We start from the raw sequence: 21,872 nt of genomic DNA, 5'->3' as shown, positions 1-21,872 counted from the left end.
TTTATATGTTTCAAATTGCCAGACAGTTTTCTTGTCTCAGAAATTAGTTATTTCTCAATAAGCCCAGATGTCATTTACTGGGAAAAGGTAGAGACCAACATCTAGACCTCATGTGCTCACTGTTTCTGTGGTATCAATATTGCTAGGCTCTCTCGGAGGACAATGCTGTCACAAATTTCTTTTTTAAATTTTTGAGTTCTTATTGATACTTAAAGTTCAAGTCTAACATTCCTTGTATTTATTCACATTAATTATCTAGTGCTGTTAAAACAAATTTTCCCAAACTTGGCAGCTAAAAATGAATGTATTCTTTTAAAGCTCTATAGGCTCAAAGTCTGGAATCTGAAGCAGAGGCCTGAGAAACTGAGTGAAACACATTCATATTTAAAGTTTTTAACGTATCTACTAACTTACTGTTGGCCAACATGAGTTAAATGGCCATACCAACAGTGAATGCAGTTTTCAAAGAAAGAACAAATGAAAAGTTAAGAACATATGAATTCAATGTACCTTATGCAGTATTTTCTGTTCACTTAGAAATTCATTATATTTTCTTGTTGTGCTAGAACAATTTTATAGATAATTTCACAAAGGTAAAGGTGAACATTTGTGGTGGTTTTCTAGATTTCTTAATCCAGAAGTAGCTTCTAATGTTAACAAAGTAAAGTTCAACTTCTTTACTAGCAAGGAAAACAAGCAATGTGTGTCTTGTTTAGTAATTAATTTTTGTTTCCATGGGCCATGCAATCTTATCTAAGCAAAAATAAGTTTGAATGAACCAGCCCCAGCTCCATTACCATGATGAAGGTTACTAATGCTGCCAAGTTATGTCTTATCCTGAGCCTACAACCTGCCAAGATACGTATAAACCAGAGGAGGTACTAAGGTTTGTGCTACTCAGCAGCAGATTTCACTGTCAGGCCAGGAATTAGATTGCAAGTCTAAGGACTGATCTTAAATCTTCTCCCTTCCTCAACTCTGAGCTGTGCTGCTTAAAGTTGAGGGATACGTGGTAAAGGCAACTCTTTCCTTTCTGTTTTCTATAGTATGTCTTCACTTATTTTTTTTTATTGTAAAAGCAAACACTATAGTCTGTCATTTGCTTTCCTTAGCTCATGTGAAAGTATGAATTAATATATGAATAACTATTCAACTTGGTATGCCTAAGTGGAGATGATTACTGAAGCAGCTTATTCAGCCACTATTTTGTTCTGCCTTCTATTTTGATATGTACTGTTTTATTATTATTCATTTAATTTTGGGGGGGTTCTTTTTTGAGACAGGGTTTCTTTTTGTATTCCTGAATATCCTGGAACTCTCTTTGTAGACCAGGCTGGTCTCAAACTCGAGATCCACCTGCCTCTGCCTCAGGAGTGATGGGATTAAAGGCATGCACCACAAATATCCAACTAAGTATTTTCTATTTTATGATTCCTTTGTGACATAGAAGTTTTTAAAAGTGTCTCAATGGGGGAGTTAAAGGGCTGAAGGGAGCTGAAGGGGTTTGCAACCCCATAGGAAGAACAATAATATCAACCAACCAGACCCACCCCCCCAAGCTCCCAGGGACTAAACCACCAACCAAAGAGTACACATGGAGGGACCCATGGCTCCAGCTGCATATGTAGCAGAGGAGTGCCTTGAGGGCATCAGTGGGAGGAGAGGCCCTTGGTCCTGTGGAGGCTTGATGCCTTAGTATAGGGGAATGCTAGGGCAGGAAGGCAGGAGTGGGTGGGGGATTACCCTCATAGAAGCAGGAGGGAGGGGGATAGGGAGTTTGCAGAGGGGAAACCGGAAATGGATGGATAAACTTTGAAATGTTAATAAAGAAAATAAGTTTCTCTATTGATATAAAGATTTTATAGTTATCCTTTTACTTTATATCTAACTTAATAATCAAATAATTAGTGTACCTTAATTTACAAATTCTCTGAAATTTGAGACTGCGTAGTGGGGAGAGGAAAGAAACATCTTAAGTAAGGTGGAATAGTAGAACACAGGTGATATGAATGGGAAAAGGGAATAATAGTGAGGGAGGTTTAAGTGGGGAGAGGGATGGGAGGGTAGGATAGAGGAAGAGATGGGAAACAGATAATTAGCACTAAGGATAGTTGAAAAAACTATGTGGTATGTGATGGCTTATATATGCTTGGTTCAGAGAGTGGCACTATTAGAAGGTGTGGCTCTGTTGGGATAGCTATGTCAATGTGGGTATGGGCTAAAGACACTCACCCTGCACACTGGTGAGAGGCGTACCAGTACAGTTGAAGAGTTTTGTTCTTGCCCCTTTCCTTGTGCCAGACCTTAGGGTTGGAGATGCTACTGCTGAATTGGATGAATTAAATGCAATGGGTTTAACTGGGCTCCAAGGGCCAGGTGGCAGCACTGAGTTGCCAGAGACATTATATGTTGCTGTAAATCTCCAACCCAAATATACCCCAGCAATGAAAACACAACTCAATTAATATGAATATATGCTGTGCGCCTAGATTGGGCAGATCTACCACTACACTACCATCTTCTCCATATATGAGACCCCTTAGTACTTGCGGTTTCTCCAGGCCATGTGCTTCTGCTCTGCTTTTCTTCTTCTTCTTTTATTTATTATATGTAAGTACACTGTAGCTGTCTTCAGACACTCCAGAAGAGGGCATCAGATTTCGTTACAGATGGTTGTGAGCCACCATGTAGTTGCCAGGATTTGAACTCAAGACCTTTGGAAGAGCAGTCGGAGCTCTTAACCGCTGAGCCATCTCACCAGCCCCCTCTGCTTTTCTTCTTCTTCCTCCTCCTCCAGTGCGTCCTCTCCCTCTTCCATTTTCTACTTCTTCCCTCTCCCAGTCTTCCACTCCACCTTCCCTTTATCTGCCCAATCATCAGCTTGCCTTTATTTTACAAATTAAGGTGGGAAGAAGGTTAACAGGAAATCATCTGCTGACTCATTCCTTGTTCAAAACCCCTCATAGGAGAATGGAATTAACATCAAATATAACTAGCACCAAGGCACAACAGGTTTAACTGGGCCCCCAGGTAACAAGGGCCAGGTGGCAGCATTGAATCACCAGAGACAAGGTGATAGTGTTATTATAACAGGCAGTGTAGACAAAACAACATGTATAATGACCTAGCTTGTAATGGTCAGTACAGGAGAGGTGAAATTTCTAATGGCATGACTCCTTCGGACCTTTGGTACTGGCTAATCAATTATGGTGTTTCCAGGCATGAAATAGACAGGAAGCCTACTGCATATCTGTTTGATCTGTATAAGCAGAAAAATTCACAAACAAATGAAAGAAAGGCTACACTGGATCATGGCAAAAGGCAGTCTTGGCCAGCGAATCAATTTCCAGACTTGAGCCAGTTTGCAGATCCAGAACCCCTTGAATGAAGGGATGGCCAGGTTCCCAAGGAAGGGTCTTGATAAGACACCTAAAAGTTTTGTGTTAGCCTTTCTCCAGTTCTTCCCCAGAGGGACCTACAGGCTTTTAAGTAGGGGCTTATGGAGTTTTGACTGATGTCCGACTCACAGTAGGTCCAGTAGGTCCCCGAACACATCCTGTGGTCATTTCCCCAGTTCCAGAATGTATAATTGGGATAGATATACTCAGAAATTGGCAGAACTCTCACATTGGTTCCCTGACCTGTGAACTGAGGGCAATTATGGTTGGAAAGGCTAAATGGAAGCCTTTAGAGTTGCCTCTGCCAAAGAAAATAGTAAATCAAAAAAATATCATATTCCTGGAAGAACTGCAGAAATTAGTGCCACCATCAAGGATTTGAAAGAGGCAGGGGTGGTGGTTCCCACCACATCTCCCTTTAACTCTCCTACCTGGCCAGTGCAGAAGACAGATGGATCATGGAGAATGGCAGTTGACTATCGAAAACTAAATCAGGTAGTAAAGCCAATTGCACCTGCTGTACCAGATGTAGTTTCATTGCTTGAGCAAATTAAATACATCTCCTAGTACCTGGTATGCAGCTATTGATCTAGCAAATGCCTTTTTCTCAGTACCTGTCCAACTTGCTTTCAATTGGCAATGCTAGCTGAAACGTTTACAGTTTTGCCTCAGGATATATTAACTCTTCTGCCCTGTGTCATAACTTAGTTAGAAGGGATCTTGATCATCTTTCTCTTCTATAAGATATTACATTGGTATACTATATTGATGACATTATGCTGGTTGGACTAAGTGAGCAGGAAGTAGCAACCACTTTGGACTTATTGGTAACACATATGCATATCAGAGGATGGGAAATAAATCCAACTAAAATTCAAGGACCATCTACCTCAGTGAACTTTCTTAGGAGTCCAGTGGTGTGGGACATGCAGAGATATTCTTTCTAAGGTGAAAGATAAGTTATTGCACCTGGCCCCTCCCACAACCAAGAAAGAAGCACAACGTTTCATGGGTCTATTTGGATTCTGGAGAACGCACATCCCTCACTTAGGTGTGTTACTTAGGCCTATTTACCAAGTGACTCAGAAAGCTGCTAGCTTTGTAAAAGGCCTGGAACAGGAGAAGGCCCTTCAACAGGTTCAGGCTTCTGTGCAGGTTGCTCTACCACTTGGACCATATGATCCAGCAGACCTGATGGTACTTGAGCTGTCTGTGACTGATAGAGATGCTGTTTGGAGCCTCTGGCAGGCCCCTGTAGGTGAATCACAGAAGAGACCTTTGGGATTTGGGAGCAAAGCTCTACCATCATCTGCAGACAACTATTCTCCCTTTAAAAAGCAGCTCTTGGTCTGCTATTGGGCCTTAGTGGAAACTGAACATTTGACAATAGGACACCAAGTTACTATGCGACCTGAACTGCCCATCATGAGCTGGGTACTATCAGACCCGGCAAGTCATAAAGTAGGATCTGTACAGTAGCAGTCTATTATCAAATGGAAGTGGTATATATGTGATCAGGCCAGAGCAGGTCCTGAAGGCACAAGCAAGTTACATGAAGAAGTTGCTCAAATGCTGTTTTTTTTTTTTAACCTGTATTCATTGTGATCATTCAATAGGAAAAATAGAATATAACCACACTGTAATTTTTATATTGCTTGAAAGATTTTGTTGGGGGATACAAGCTGTAGGGAAAAAAATAAAGAGAACTTGAGCATGTTCCAACAATAAGATCTCTCTCTCTCTCTGTGTGTGTGTGTGTGTGTGTGATTCTTCCTTTTTTGCTGGCCACAGAGAATTAATTTTTGCTCCCTAAGAGAAAAAGTCTGCCATGTGAGAAAAAGCCACTAATCCCACCCAGCTTCAGTGCCTGGCCTGCTAGAACTAAACCCCAGCATTGATGCCTCCCAATACTAGGATTAAAGGTGTGTAGCACCATGTCTGTCAAATTTGACATCTAATTAGGATATTTTTCCTGCTTATTTTGATCTTCATTGTACTCATCTGCTTGCTTTTATTTATACTTGCTTTATCTTTTTATATTATTTCTTTTGGCATTTGAGAGACTTATAACCTATCCTGTTACTGATTAGTTATTATGGAAAATACAACATACATTAAACTATCAAGGTTTAATAGTAACTTTAATTCCAAGATAAGACTAGAATTTTAGAATTCTTTATTCTATTTCCCTCAATTATGACATTTTTTTTTCTAGACAGGGTTTCTCTGTATAGCCCTGGCTGTCCTGGAACTCACTTTGTAGACCAGGCTGGCCTGGAACTCAGAAATCTGCCTGCCTCTGCCTCCCAAGTGCTGGGATTAAAGGTGTGCGCCACCATGCCTGGCCAATTATGACATTTATGCTGTTGTCATAATATGTTCTAAATAAATCATCAAACTGTCATTATAAGTTGTTTATCTCAGATGGATGTTATAGTAATGGAAAGCTGACATACCCCACCATGGTTAATTCTTCGTTTAAAAAATATTACAAAATACCACAGATGACGTAAACTATTGCTACTCATATTATTTATGGCATACTAAGACTTGTATTATGCTTATAGTTGGTATACTTTGTTGAATTAGCTAGAAAATCCAAGTTAAGATGGACCACTATAGTTAAAGTTAGTAAGGTTTGGAAGTCTAGCCTTGCTAGTGAGAATAAGAGCATCATTAAACAGTTGTCCAAAGAAGAAAGAAAGAAAGAAAGAAAGAAAGAAAGAAAGAAAGAAAGAAAGAAAGGAAAAGAAAAGAAAAGAAAAGAAAAGAAAAGAAAAGAAAAGAAAAGAAAAAGAAAAAGAAAAAGAAAAAGAAAAAGAAAAAAAAAGACCTAAACTGCAACCCTCTGTATTTAATTTTTTGGCAATCATTCTGTATGACTTTCTATATGAGAAACAATTCTTGGCTGTACTTTTTTTTATCCCTTGAAATTTTACTCCCCTGTTGGGGGGTCACTGTGTTCTCTCATAAAGTTGTTCACAGTGTCCTGTTAATGTAGGTACTTAGTAAATTGTGTCCTGAGAGGGTGGTCACAAATCAATCTGGTTTTATCTCTAAATGTCAAGATCAAAGACAGGTGTTATGTCTTTTATTCATTTATTTAAGGCAGGGTCTCAATCTTTAAACCCAACATGACCTATAACTGTGTGAAAGGGTTACAGGCTTGAGTCACCATAAACACTGTGCCTTTCTTATAAGAACATACCTTTACCTTGCCATTGTATAAAATTTGAGTCCAGTGATGGCCATCTTGACTGCTGGAGATAAGGAACTCTTTCACAAACATGCTGGTAAAGAGAGATTTCACTCCCTGGGTTATTATTCCAGTGACTTTCATTGTCTTTTGTAAGTCCACTTGCAACCATTCTTTTGGATCATTCACCTGAGGAAGATATTTGAATAAAATCTCCTTTGTCATTATTTGCTCTGAGAAATTCACCGCTGTCTTTGTAACCATACTACAGCACTTATCACTGTACATAAGGGTTTGTCTGCCTCCTTTATTTGACTAAGAATTCCAAGGGCCAAATTTTTCATAATTCTTATTTTAATCTCCTCAGGTCACTCACTTAATAGGTTCCTAGTAAGTGCTGAATGAATTTTAGGAACTATAACTACGAGAACATAAAGTTTGGCAACGTAGTAGCCAAACTACTTCATTCAAAATAATAACACTTTTAAAACTGGACTTAAATTTTTATATTATATTTACTTACTTGTCCAAGTATGTGTGTGTGTGTGTGTGTGTGTGTGCATATACACACATGTTCATGGCCATGGAACCTGTATGGAGGTCTGAGGACAACTTAAAGGAATTGGCTCTTTCTTTCCCCTATGTGGATCCCAAGAATTGAACTTATGTCATCTCATCTGGTTTGGTGTCAAGCATCTTTATCTGCTGAACCATCTTACCAGCTTTGGATTGGACTTTAGCTACCATAATTATTTCACAGAAATTACTCTAGTACTGGCTACAGAGATTATTCTTCTAGGCAGTTCATTAAGGATCATTTCTTCTTCCATCAAATGCTATACAAAATCACATGGCACATCAACAGAATGCCCATGGGGCATTATTGACCCTTCTAAACATTTTTCTTAGGAACAGTGAACATATATACCTATGAAAAACAAGGGCTTTTCCTAATTTTCTAGCCTTTATTTTCTACTTTAATTAGTTAAATGGTAAATATGTTGCAGTTACCTGAGGTCGCCAGGCATTAGTCCTTCCCTGGAGGTGAAGTCGAGCTTGTGAAGGAGACCAAGTAGCAAACATATTGGTGAAGTAGGATGAGGCAGTGATTTGTGTATCTGATATTACTTTACTTTCCATTCCCAATGGTATGCTGCAACCTCAAAAAAATGAAAGTATAATGATGTCACATGGGTATCCTGCAGCCTAGGTTTCACTGTGTTGTCTTCAGTCCTCTAGAGATATTATCATCATGATAATTTTCAGGCACCGATTTTTATATAATTTCTGTTATTGAAAACTGCTCAGATTTTCTAGTGAATTCTCCTTAGTTCTGCTTGATTTTAATTTTCCTTGTTGATAGAAGTATAGGAAATGAGTGCTTCTGGAGAACTACAGTAACAAAAATCCTACTTTTGTTATTCTGTTTGTTTCAGAACTGTGATGGTTTTATCACTGATGGTGCTATATACTGTGATAGAAATCCCTCCTCACAGTCTCAGCTAGTTATTCTACTTATGGTTAGGGAAGAAAATAATATGGAAAGACTTGGAACTTACTGTTTAAATCACAGCCCATCAACTCCATGCGAAGAGTACTACGGATGCTAGAATGAGTGGGGTGCAAACGGATATATCGAGCAATAATTGGAGGATTAAAACTATTATGCTTAATCCCAGATGAGTCCACATTGCCAAAGAAAACCTATTAGAAGAGATTATCAAAAATATGTGGAAAGTAAATACAAAGCATAAACAAGTTGTTCTTTTCCTTCTAATTTTGCCTCTGGCATTTAAAAAAACAGTATCAATAAATTCAAATGAAAATATGTTGACTAGATAAATGTTAGCATAGTATACATAATTCTTTTTAAATCACCAAGAATAAGAGTGGGACAAAGTAGTTTGGTGTGATCTCAGTTCAATGAAGTGGTTTTCTACCTTGGGTTCCTCATAAAAGTTGAGGAAGACATTAGCACTGTGTAACTACAGTATAGATATAAGAGTTACTTAGCTTTTATTTCACAAGAACAATGATTTGGCAGACATCCATCTATGGGCATCTTGGGATGTACTTGGGAGGTTAGGGTTAGCAACAAACCAAGTACAACTGTTTGATAGTGGCCTTCTGCCTGTAGTCCTGGCTATAGACTCAGAAGCAGACTGATTACCTCTTGTGGACTCAGGTCCAACCCCACTCATGTGTATTCTTTACAATATCCCTATTTACCCAAGAACTTTGTAAGGTTAACTTTCATTGGCACCCCTAGTAACATGTAGCTATGAGTTGGATGAAGTTTTTCTTAAGGTTTCATGTGTTAGAGGACTGATACTGAGTGTGGTGATATTGAGGTATTATTGTGGAGAGGATAAGAAGCTGGCTTGTGTAGTCTTAAGCAATAGTCTCAGCTTGAGTTACTCCATTTTGAGTGTAAGAACAAAGAGAGAATGACTCTATATCTTGTTTACACAAGTGACAACCATTATCTGAAAACACATTAGGAGGCACAAAATGATTGTTTATACCAGTAAATGATGTTCCCATTTACATAAGACATATGAACTTATCAATTTCATCAGATAGAACCCCCTCACTTGGGTCTGTAAAAGAAGGACCACCTCAAGACCAAAGTGTGGTAGGCACACTAACCAGTCACAAGGTCACTTGTCATGAGCCTTGTCCAGGAAATTTGCCACATCAAAAGACTCTGCCTCTGTTCCAGAGCTCAAGCTGTAGTGCAGTTTCTTTCTTTTTTTTTTTTAATATTATGACTAAGGCAATTTATTTTTTTTAAAGATTTATTTATTTATTATATGTAAGTACACTGTAGCTGTCTTCAGACACTCCAGAAGAGGGAGCCATATCTCGTTACGGATGGTTGTGAGCCACCATGTAGTTGCTGGGATTTGAACTCTGGACCTTTGGAAGAGCAGTCAGGTGCTCTTACCCACTGAGCCATCTCTCCAGCCCTGTAGTGCAGTTTCTAGTTTCCCTAGCCTGTGACACTTGGCCCACTTCAAACTGACAGCTGAAATGTCTTGTCACCTGGAATTGCACCTGACATCTCTGTAACTAAAAGCAGCTCTGTGCTGTGCGTCCCAAGAGTTCTTTTCTGGTCCCCTAAAGAGTATTCTTTGGAGTTTGCATCAGATCTCTTCCCATAACTTCAAGATGGTATCTCTCAACTTTGCAGTCTCTTTAACACTTTTTAATCATTCTGTGACCTCCATATTTGCTTATTATTGTGTGAAGTACTTTTTATTAGATATTTTCTTTATTAACATTTCAAATGCTATCCCCTATCCTGGTTTCTCCTCTGAAAACCCCCTATCCCATCTCCCCTCCCCCTGCTCACCAATCCACCCACTTGTGCTTCCCTGACCTGGCATTCCCCTATACTGGGACATCAAGCCTTCTCAGGACCAAGGGCCTTTCCTTCTATTGATGTTCAACAAGGCCATCCTCTGCTATCCATGTGTATTCTTTGGTTGATGGTTTAGTCCCTGGGAGCTCTGGTATTGTGTGAAGTATTAATGTATAATCTGAGAATTAATACTAGCAGTTAAGATTGAAATAAAAGAACCCAATTTTTTGGCCAATAACCAATTATCAAGGTTAGTTGTACCTATTTGCCAAACCATAGCCAATAAAACTAATATAACTTCTGAATTTATTCAATAAATTCTGACCTTTTGAAAAAATACAAAATGTCCACCTGAGCTTCTAACACAGCATCATCATGATAGGTAGGCAAGGAGTTAGGGAAGTGGGAGAGAAGACAGATTCTTCCTTTCTCTCTTTCTTTTTTCTTTTCTTTTCTTTCTTTCTTTCTTTCTTTCTTTCTTTCTTTTTTTTTTTTTTTTTGAGAAGACAGCTTCTTAAAGAAGGAGCTCAAAGCTTTCTTTTTTTGGGTTTTTGTTTGTTTGTTTGTTTGTTTTTCGAGACAGGGTTTCTCTGTGTAGCCCTGGCTGGCTCAAAGCTTTCAAATGCCAGTGTTTCACTAAGCATTCCTCAAATTATTTTTCACTGCTTATTTATGAAATGAACTAGAAGAACAACTTGAAGTCCTAAGTTAGCCATAAAACTAAGTGATGGACTGATGACAAATAATATAAGTATTTTTTCCTTCCTGGCCCCAAACTAGCAATAGCTGTAAAGGAAACTTGTGACAGTAAGTTTGGTTAGTCATCTCCTATCTCAAATATCCATGCTGAATTTTGGCCCATACAGAACATCCTTTAACTGACTGCAAAATTACACCAAAGCAATAGAATACAGTTTATTTATTCCTTAGGTGGCCTGAGGAGATAGAATGCAGTTTTCACAACCATCGATCAAGTTATTTTCAGCAGAATGCAATTTTCATGCCTACCTCAATAAAACTCTTGATAAACAAAGACTTGATACTACTGGTTCTTTGTTATTTTCCTACATGGTTTGCCTTGTCTTTTTATGCAAGATATATCCTTTCCTAAACTCTGGTCTCATTAAAGGTTTCTGTGATGGTTTGTATATGCTTGGCCCAGGGAGTGGCACCATTAAAAGGTGTGGCCCTGTTGGAGTAGGTATGTCACTGTGGGCGTTGGCTACCTAGAAGTCAAGTCTTCCACTAGGAGCCTTCAGATGAAGATGTAGAATTCTCAACTCCTCCTGTACCATGCCTGTCTGGATGCTTCCATGTTCCTGCCTTGATAGTACTGGATTGAACCTCTGAACCTACAAGCCAGCCCCAATTAAATGTTGTCATTTTCAGGGTTGGTCATGTTGTCTGTTCATAGCAGTAAAACCCTACCTAAGACAATTTCCTTAACATATTTTTTGGTCTTTGGTTCTTTCTCTGAGGAGACACTCTAGGAAAGGTGTCCTTAACTTTAGGCAACACCAAAAAGGATTGAGGTGATTCTCCAATTCTCCCTTAATAGTAGGCCCTTTAAGAGATAGAACCTAAGTCTGGCATGGTGCCAAATATCTTTTAATCCAAGCACTCGGGAGGCAGAAGTAAACAGATCTCTGAATTTGAAACTAGCCTGTTCTACTTCTACTTAGGGAGTCCAGAATATCTAGAATTATACAATGAGATGTAGGGGTGGGGGTGGGGGTGGCAAAGTGGGGGTGGAGATGTTGAGAAAGACAAGAAAGAGATGAAGAAAGAAAACCTAATAAGGGTAGGGTATAGGGGACTTTTGTGATAGCATTTGAAATGTAAATGAAGAAAATATCTAATAAAAATAAAAAAAATGCTCACCTTGAAAGCCCACTCTGTATTTGCTGCCCAACCCCAACTATTGTATTTCTCAATTTGCATTCTTTTTAACTTATTATATTATGGCAAAATTGCCCAATGTCCAAAAAAAAGAAAAAAAAAAAAGAAAAGAAAGAAAGAAAGAAAGAAAGAAAGAAAGAAAGAAAGAAAGAAAGAAAGAGAAAACCTAATAAGGGGATGGTATTATAATTGAGTTGGTTCTCAAGGAATTCTTGTTCTTATACAAGATTCAATTGTCATAGAAGAGCAAACCTCATTCTTTTGTTTGTTTGTTTGTTTTTGTTTTTGTTTTTTGTTTTGTTTTTTTTTTTCGAGATAGGGTTTCTTTGCATAGCCCTGGCAAACCTCATTCTTAATCATTCTCTGATTCATATTTCCATATGATCTTTCACTTTCATATATACTTCTATTATTGTGATGCTATCTGCCATCTGGCTCTCAGCAGTGCTAAACTTTCTGCATCCTGATATCCAGACTACATAGATAAGTGAAAAATGAAACAGATATGCTCACCATTAATTCTAGCATTCTGGAGGCAGAGGCAGGTAGATGTCTATAAATTAGAGCAGTAGTTCTCAACCTGTGGGTTATGACTCCTTTGGGTTACATAACATATATTTACATTATGATTCATAACACTAGAAAAATTACAGTTATGAAGTAGCAGTGAAATAATTTTATGGTTGGATTTTACTACATGAGGAACTGTGCTAAAGGGTTGTAACATTAGGAAGATTGAGAACCACTGAGTTACAGGCCAGCCTTGTCTACACAGTAAGTTCTAAGCCAGCCAGGGTTACATAGTGTGACTCTGTCCAAAAAACCAAAAATATCTTATAATAGCCAGAAGCTGGAAAGAACCTAGATGTCACTCAACAGAGGAATGGATACAGAAAATGTGGTACATTTATACAATGGAGTACTACTCATCTATTAAAAACAATGAATTTATGAAATTCTTGGGCAAATGGATGGATCTGGAGGATATCATCCTGAGTGAGGTAACCCAATCACAAAAGAACTCACATGATATGCACTCACTGATAAGTGGATATTAGCCCAGAAGCTCTGAATACCCAAGATACAATTCACAAACCACATGAAACTCAAGAAGAACGAAGACCAAAGTGTGGATACTTCGCTCCTTCTTAGAATGGGGAACAAAATACCCATGGAAGGAGTTACAGAGACAAAGTTCAGAGCTGAGATAGAAGGAAGGAACATCCAGAGATTGCCCCACCTGGGGATCCACCCCATATAAAACCACCAAACCCAGACACTATTGCATATGCCAGCAAGATTTTGCTGAAAGGACCCTGATATAGCTGTCTCTTGTGAGGCTATGCCAATGCCTGCTAAATACAGAAGTGGATGCTCACAGTCATCTATTGGATGGAACACAGGGCCCCCAATGAAGGAGCTAGAGAAAGCACCCAAGGAGCTGAAGGGGTCTGCAACCCCATAGAAGGAACAACAATATGAACTAACCAGCACCCCCAGAGCTTGTGTCTCTAGTTGCATATGTAGCAGAGGATGGGCTAGTCAGCCGTCAATGGGAGGAGAGGCCCTTGGTCTTGTGAAGATTATATGCCCCAGTACAGGGGACTGCCAGGGCCAGGAAGCAGGAGTGGGTGGGTTTGGGAGCAGGGGTAGGAGGGAGGGTATAGGGGATTTTTGGAGAGGAAACTAGGAAAGGGGATAGCATTTGATGTGTAAATGAAGAATATGTCTAATAATTAAAAAAAGAATTTATCTCACACTTCCTGATTTTAATACGTTGCAAGGCTATCCAAATAATATGGCACTGACATAAAAATAGACACATTATCTTCCAGAACAGTGTGATACTTTAATATCAATCATCAAATTGATCTGATTAACAAAGTATCTTTATGAGGCCCACCTCTCTCTCTGAGAGAGAGAGAGAGAGAGAGAGAGAGAGAGAGAGAGAGAGAGAGAGAGAGACTAAGACTCACTTTAGACTTTTGTCATCATGCATTCCCTGTAATGATGAACTACATCCCTCTGAGGATAGTGAGGAGAAAGTAAATGTCTTAGGATTTCTACTGCTGTAATGAAATACCATGATTATAGAAAACCTTGGGGAGTAAGGGATTTATTTCATCTTTCAACTCTCAGATCATACTCTGTTACTGGGGGTAGTCAGGGAAGAAAGTCAAAGCAGGAAATTAGATGAAGGATCTGATACAGAGGCTGTGGATGAGTGTTTACTGTAATGTTCCTCAAAGCTTGCTCATTCTTCTTTTTTTTATAGAACCCAGGGCCACCAGACTAGGGCTGTCTACATCCACAATGGGCTGGGTCTTCCCCCCATCACTCACTAACTAAGAAAATGCCCCATTGATCTGCCTGCCTATAACCTAATGTTATGGCAGTATTTCTCAATTGAGGTTTCTTCCTCTCAGACAACTCTAGCTTGTGTCATGTTGACATATGGCTCTGCCTGCCTATAGACTAATGTTATGGAAGCATTTATCAATTGAGGATTCTTCCTCTCAGATGACTCTAGCTTGTGTCATGTTGATATATAATTTGCCAGCACAGTAATTAATATAAAAACATGAATAAATTTATGTGTTTATCATTACCAGATTTATAAATATAGAAGGATGCCAAGAACACACATTGAGGAAAAATTAGTTTCTTCTAGAAATAGTATTGGGTAAACTAAATATCTAACACATAGAAAATTGAAATTGGGATATTTACTTAAAATACATGTAAAAAAAAAAAACCCATAAGCTGAATGGTGGTGGCAGGCACCTTTAATCCCAGCAATCAGGAGGCAGAGGCTGGCGGATCTCTGAGTTCAAGTCCAGCCTGGTCTATATAGTGAGTTCCAGGATAGCCAGGCTACACAAAGAACCCTGTCTTGGGAAAAAAAGTGAAAATCAACTGAAAAAAACATTAATCGCCTACAAATAAGACCAGGAATTATAAACCTGGAAGAAAATTTAGGAGGAAAATATTTTTTGATATGTTTATGGGAAGTTATTTTGGGTATCACATCAAAAGCCACAGGCAGACAACAAAACCAAAAATACACAAGTGGAATCACATCAAAATGTAAAGCTTTGTACAACAAAGGAAGCAACAGAATTAAAAGGCAATGTACAAAGTGAGAAAAAAGAAACTGCAAACCAAGCATCTGAAAAGGATTTACCTATTGTGTGAATATTTCTTAGTAAAACTCATATTGAAGTTAAATAATTGCTCTAACAGTACTGAATATGTGAAATTTGTTGAGCCTCCAAGAGGCAAGATGGCACATGCTTGAAGCTCCTCGTTCTGCAGGAAACTCTCTCTCCCTCGGGACAGGAAGTCTGATAAGTCACCTTTACCAACTTGTTTTATCTTTGGGGACAGGTGATGGAATATGTGATCTAGCTTCTGTTTTTTTTTTTTTTTTTTTTTTTTTTTTTTTTTAATAGTGTCATCATTTATTTGTCTCAAGCAATAGAATTCAGGTTAGTGGGGACAAACCATGAGGCCATCTTGTTCATTTCCCAGCCATCTTCCCCATTAAACACTTCATGGCATTAATATATTACATCACTCACCCCTTAACCTCACAGCACTGCTTAAATATTTCTCCAGAAACATGCAACACAGAGACACAGATAAAGACACACACTTAAACACACACACACACAATTCTCCTTTTGTTTCTCTGCCTTAGCAAGAAACACTGGAGTTCCCTAGTTCTCATGATGCTTATGGTTTTAAAAGAAGCAGAAAGGATAATAGCACAGATGATAATTTCTGATTGGAGCAGAGAGAATATATCTGTTCTGTGCCATTGAGAATTCAGCCGGCATAGGGAAAAGTGCCGTGCATTGTGGAAGAAGAAAATGTTAAATCTGCCCTTCAGATAATGCATCTCTGCTTGGGGAAGTAGAGATTCGGGGGCAAACACATTGAATCGCTCCTCGTTTCATTATTTTTGACATTGATTTGTCATTAGGAAAATTTATTAGGCTCTAGATTAAATTGATTTGAAGAATCATTAATTCATGGGATGATAGCTTCTGTTTTTTGTTTTTTTGTTTTTGTTTTGTTTTACTTTTCATTTCTATTGCTACCATGATAATTTAGCTTTTTGTACCTAGCCAGTTGCTTAAATTGGTGTCCTCCAATTCCATTCATATTGCCTTAAATGAGGTAACTTCATACTTGATGCTGAAGGAGACTCTACTGAGTAATCTTTCGTTATGCATTGGTCAGTTGCTAGATAATGATTCATTTTCCTGGCTGTTCTAGGTATAGTGCCAATAAACTCAGGAGGACAGATGTTCCTTTGCATATTAATTTCCTTTTGTTTTATTCCTGGTGGGGTTTGGCATCATCAAGAAACATTTAGAAAAGATTAGAAATGTTTGTATCTCGAAAATTATGAAAATTTACAATTTGGGCATATTTCCTTTTGTAATACATTATTGCTTCGTTTCTATATAAACTAGCACAGCAGTCTGGCTAGTGGGAAAACCACCAGATGACATAAAATGTAACTGTTGTAGCCTCTGTGTATCTGAAGATGAGGACTATGTTAATAAGCAGAACTGGCATGTTCTGTCATACACTCCAGATATATTTTTCCTTCTGCACACTTTATTAGCTTGGATTCCCCTGAACCAAACCTTTCCTCTGGTACCAACTTATTTTGCATTTGAGGGACAAGTGATGAAAGAGTATGGTCCTGCCTTTACTTCTTTTCCTGTTCCTGTTGCCACCATGGGAATTTAGCTGTCTGTAAATTATATGTCAATTACCAATTTTAATGATAGCAGGAAGAAGAAGAAAAGCAGAACAGAACATTATGATAGGATCTGAGTAGAACAGCTATTATTAGGTGGGGAGAGAACTTATGGGAAGGAGAATAGTAGAAGATGGGTATTGTGAAGGGGAAAGAACAATATTGGAGGACTGGGTTCAAATAGGGAGACAGAACTGTAGGGTAGAGGAGAGTAGGGAGGGATAACTAGTAGGGTAGTAGGGAGGGATAACTAACACTAGGGGTGTTTGAAAAATATGGTGTGTGTGTGTGTGTGTGTGTGTGTGTGTGTGTGTGTGTGTGTGACTGCAAAGGCCCAATCACCCTACAATGGAAGGCTCTCTTCTGGGACAAATGCCTCCAAGAAATCAAGTGGAATCAGGGCCGAGATGACATCCCATGAGGCTTTAATTAACATTTTGGCCAGGGGGCATTTTCCACAGGAGCCCAACAAGCAGCACAGCCAGTGGGGTATTTTAGATCAGGCGTGCCTCTGCTTGCTCCAAGCCTGGGACAGAATCACCCCACCCCTCTCCGGCTCACAAGACCCTGTCTTCTCCATGCTTTTCCTCCACCAAAAGCCAGAGGAGCTCTCTGTGACTTTATTCTTAGAACTAAAATGAGCTTAGAGACAAAAATTCCTTACCCTGTAGCCAGAGAACTCCTTCTTAAAAACAGCATTTGGGAGGGGTTGACTTCTGAGTTCATGCTGGCCTGCCAAGAGCTCAAAAATGAATACTATGATAGATGGCTTGTGGCTACCCAAGACAGGAACAATATCATATCAGGTGAATTTTGTAGCTCAGGCCTTGACAGCATCAATAAAAACAGAAGGGATCTGCTTTAAATATAACAAAAAATGACATTGGAAAAATGAATATCCAAAAAATAATTTCCCCACGAGGGACCCCAATGTCAGTAAGACAGTCTGCCCCTGATGCTGCAAAGACTTCCATTGGTAAAAAGGTTGTCTCTACTGATATGATAAAGGTGGAGAACAACTAAAACTTTTAAATTTAAAACAGGTCAGCCCTCATCCATGACAGTAAAAGGGAAAACTATTTCCATAGAGGCTTCATGGGTGTCCAGCATCTCAGAGAACTCCCACCCAAACCCCCATCATAAAAATATATGAGAAGCAATTCAAATGCCTTAATGATACTGTGGAAGACAAGATAATTTTGAGACAAAAGATTCCATAAAATAGGCAGCTAATTCCCAGGCCCCAGCTTTTAGTATATGGGACTGCTCCCATGCTTTTTATCACTAAGCAAGCCTATAGACCCTGATAGAACTACCAGTCTAATACACCCTCTAATAACCAACACTATCACCAAACTTCTGGGGAGAGATACTTTAGAAGCCCTAGAAGTGGTACTTGCTAGTCAACTGTGGTGCAAGTGGATCATGCCACCAGACAGAAGAACTAGTAAAGGTGAGCAGGTTCAAACCCTGGGTAATCTTGAAAAAGTAAAACGTAAGGGCAAAATTCTAGGCCTTTGGGCCCAGGCTTGGGAGTGTGGCCTTTGTGGCTCAGTGCTCTGAGGTGTGCTGGTCATAAAACAGATAGCAACATTCCTCCACCCACCCCCTTCCTGGGTTCAAAGAGTGTTCATTCAAAGAATGTGCTATTGTTAGGGGCTCTTAGAAACTGTCTTGAGAGTTAACCAGAACAATTACCTTGTGACACTTGTGACTTTGCACTTCCTTGTGACTCTTAACTGGTATCTTTGGTATTTTTTTTTTCCAACAATGCCCTCCCCACTTCCTTGAGTTGTGGTTTCTTCCTTTAAATACCCCCTTATCCAGCTACTCGGCCACGGTCCTCTACCCCTGCGTGTATGACCGTGGGCCCGACAGCACTCTTGAATAAAAATCCTCTTGCAGTTTGCAGCAAGACCATTTCTTGTGGGTGATTTTGGGGTGTCGCCTCTCCTGAGTCAGAACGTGGGGGAGTCCTCATGTTGTGGGTCTTTCAATCTCAGAATTGAGAACGGCAGGTGTGGAACCAACTCCCTGGCAAACTACCTGATCTGAAACATGTAACCATGACACTTCTCTGAGAGGACCACAACAATCAGTCACATAGCATAAAAACCTGGTGTTTTCCATGTTAATGAGGCATCTAGATAGGCCCTGAGTGTTTGGCCAATGAGCTTCCCTTCCTGGGCATTCCTTCCTTCAAAAGGTATTTAATCTTTGGTTCACCCCGAGTACCCAAGTAAGGGGTATACATTCATATCCTCCATCAAATAAAGCAGTCTGGATAGGCAAGGACTCTCTCCTTCAACAACGATTGCCTGGAGGTGGTTGGGTGGGGGCTTTATTGTAAAGAGCCACACCTAAATCTCCCAGAGAAGGCTTTCTCTGTATCAGCCCCTCCCTACTCTTGGCACTCAATCTGAACCAAACTGGATTCCACACCCATCCCAGGCTCAGCCATTCCCTTCCTGCCTGGTGCATAGATGCCCTAAGGGAAAGCACGGACCCTGTTCTCAACTCCTAGTGGTATACCAGTGGCATAGAGGTACACAAGAGACCAGGAACCACAGTATCTATTCCAGACCCCACTGTTTCTTACCCGGAGAAACATGGGCTGGGACCCCTATCATGGTCTGTGTTCTACCTCCCCTGATCAGCTTGCTGAAGGCATTCTGACACCCCAGCGGTGAAGCAGACACACCCAACCAGAAAGGAATTGCATCAGGCTAGATGATTATACCCATAAAAATTATATTCCCAAATTCTTAAAGACCCCCTTCCAAATCACCCCAAATCTGAAGAGCCTTGACTGGTTTTTGAATGAGTTCATTTGAGTTGAACAATGGCCTCTATTAAGGGAGAAACTTGAAGCAAGTTATAGTAAAAGAGTGACTCTACTCCAAAATACTCATCCTTCCAGCAGTTCAGGCAAACCCTATGTTTTCTATAAAAATCAGCTCATGGGGATGAAGACTACCACAAGATTTAAGAGTAACTAATAAATCCTCCCAACTAATAATTCTCCCCCAAGAGGGCTGCCCCATGTCTCAACCATCCTTGCTAATGTCCCTCTCTTGGCAATAGATACCAAGGACTGCTTTTTTTTCTATTTCTCCCCACCCTCAAGACTGCGAATGCTTTGCATTTTCAGTATACTTCATTAACAACACTGGGTTGGCCTTGTGATATAAATGGACAGTTCTTCTTCTGAGAATTGCTGACATTTCCACTATCTGACAAGAGGCCTTGGCCACTACATTTAAACCTTGCTTAGACTAAGGACTCAGTAATTACTACTACATAGATGCTGACATCTTGGTATGGAGAGATTGTTCCACCTTCCCATCCCAACTTAAAGATCAGTTAATACCTTCCCTATCCTCTCTAGAATTCAAAATAGCTCCTCATCAAATACAGCCTATTACACCCATCACATTCTTGGGAATGGAAATTTCCATCACCTCAAAATGACCTCTTAAACCCACACTTTTCTTTCCTCAAAACCTAACTCTCAAGTTTAGAAGAGAGGAGAAAGACAGTTTTAAAGGGAGAGTTGTACAGAGACAGATTGTGTAGAGAGAACAAACTAGATACAGGTAAAGAGAGAATGAGCCACAGAGTGAGAAGGAACCAGAAGATCAGAATAGACTTCTAGAGTTAGAGGGCAAGCAGAACAATTGATGAAAGGCCAAGAAAGAGAAAGAGACAGAGAAAAAGAAAAAGAGAGAGAAAAGCCAGATTGAATCGATCAGCTTGAAGAGGAGTTTGAGCCAGAACAGCTGAGTTGATTCAGCCAGATAGAGTTCAGAAAGAACAAGAAAGGGTGAGCTTATTTAGAATAAGGTCCAAAGGCTGAAAAAATTCTAGGCCTAGATTAGATTGTATGGAGGCTAGAAGCTGTCAGGACTAAGCCTAGGTTAGCAGATGAAGGCAGTAAGCCCCTGAGGCAACAATTACATCAGGAGAATAAAAGTTACATTTACAGTCATGGGTACTTCTTAACAGATTGAAAACTGATAATGGCCCTGCCTTTACCAACTTCCAATTCAAAATCTTTGGCTCACAATGGGAAATTGCCCATTACTCAGGGATCTTCACAACCCACAGGGACACGGTATAACATAAAGAAAACATCAAATGCTAAAAGCCTAACTTAAAAAGCAAACAAAAAGATACACCTTAACATAAAATTAATGATGGCTCTGACTAACTTAAATATATTTAATATCTACAAGAGCTTCAAACATCTCCCTATATCTCTCCAGTAGCACTCACCAGGGGTAACTCCTCCTATCCTGGTGCAATGTCACCATCTCTTGGATGGGATTTGAAAGGGACCAGACCCGTACCTTATAAATGGAAAGGGTTTTTCATGTGTGTTTTTAAATTAAATATTTACTTCATTTATATTTCAAATGCTATCTCCAAAGTCCCCTATACCCTTCCCCCACCCTGCTCCCCTACCCACCCAATCCCACTTCCTGACCATGGCATTCCCCTTTACTGGGGCATATAGAGTTTGCAAGACCAAGGGGCCTCTCTTCCCGATGGTGGCTGACTAGACCATCTTCTGCTACATATGCAGCTACAGACACAAGCTCTGGGGGGTATTGGTTAGTCCACATTGTTGTTTCACCTATAGGGTTGCAGACCCCTTCAGCTCCTTGGGTATTTTCTCTTGCTCCTCCATTGGGGGCTCTGTGTTCCATCCAATAGATGACTGTAAGCATCCACTTCTGTATTTGCCAGGCACTGGCATAGCCTCACACATGAAGGCTATATCGGGGTCCTTTCAGCAAAATCTTGCTGGCATATGCAATAGTGTCTGCATTTGGTGGCTGATTATGGGATGGACCCCTGGGTTGGGTAGTCTCTACATGGTCCATCCTTTCGTCTCAGCTCCAAACTGTCTCTGTAACTCCTTCCATGGGTATTTTGTTCCCTATTCTAGGACACGAATGAAGTATCCATGCGTTGGTCTTACTTCTTGATTTTCTTGTGTTTTGAAAATTGTATCTTGGGTATTCTAGGTTTCTGTGCTAATATCCACTTATCAGTGAGTGCATATCTAATGACTTCTATTGTGATTGGGTTACCTCACTTAGGATGATATTATCCAGATCCACCCATTTGCCCAAGAATTTAATAAATTCATTGTTTTTAATAGCTGAGTAGCACTGCATTGTGTAAATATACCACATTTTCTGTATCCATTCCTCTGTTGAGGGACATCTGGGTTCT

General features: G+C 39.7%; 1 protein-coding gene across 5 annotated transcripts in view; it reads right to left on the bottom strand.

Annotated features, from left to right (window-relative positions):
- F8 (coagulation factor VIII) overlaps positions 1 to 21,872 on the bottom strand; it is a 231,296-nt gene that overhangs the window by 33,059 nt on the left and 176,365 nt on the right. For 3 of the 5 annotated variants that reach the window (XM_085838320.1, XM_085838319.1, XM_085838322.1), the window contains 3 exons: positions 8,154 to 8,298; positions 7,606 to 7,754; positions 6,607 to 6,783 (listed from right to left, as the gene is read on the bottom strand). In XM_085838320.1, coding sequence (XP_085694446.1) covers positions 6,607 to 6,783; positions 7,606 to 7,754; positions 8,154 to 8,298 — 471 coding nt within the window. The remainder of the gene's footprint in view (positions 1 to 6,606; positions 6,784 to 7,605; positions 7,755 to 8,153; positions 8,299 to 21,872) is intronic. The other 2 variants (XM_085838321.1, XM_085838323.1) reach the window with 1 other exon arrangement.

Source organism: Mus caroli, unplaced genomic scaffold (genome assembly GCF_978045245.1).
Source record: "Mus caroli unplaced genomic scaffold, Mus_caroli_1 scaffold_5, whole genome shotgun sequence".
Lineage (NCBI taxonomy): Eukaryota > Metazoa > Chordata > Mammalia > Rodentia > Muridae > Mus > Mus caroli.
Note: the sequence above shows the minus strand (reverse complement) of the source record. Positions and strands in the feature narration are given on the sequence as shown.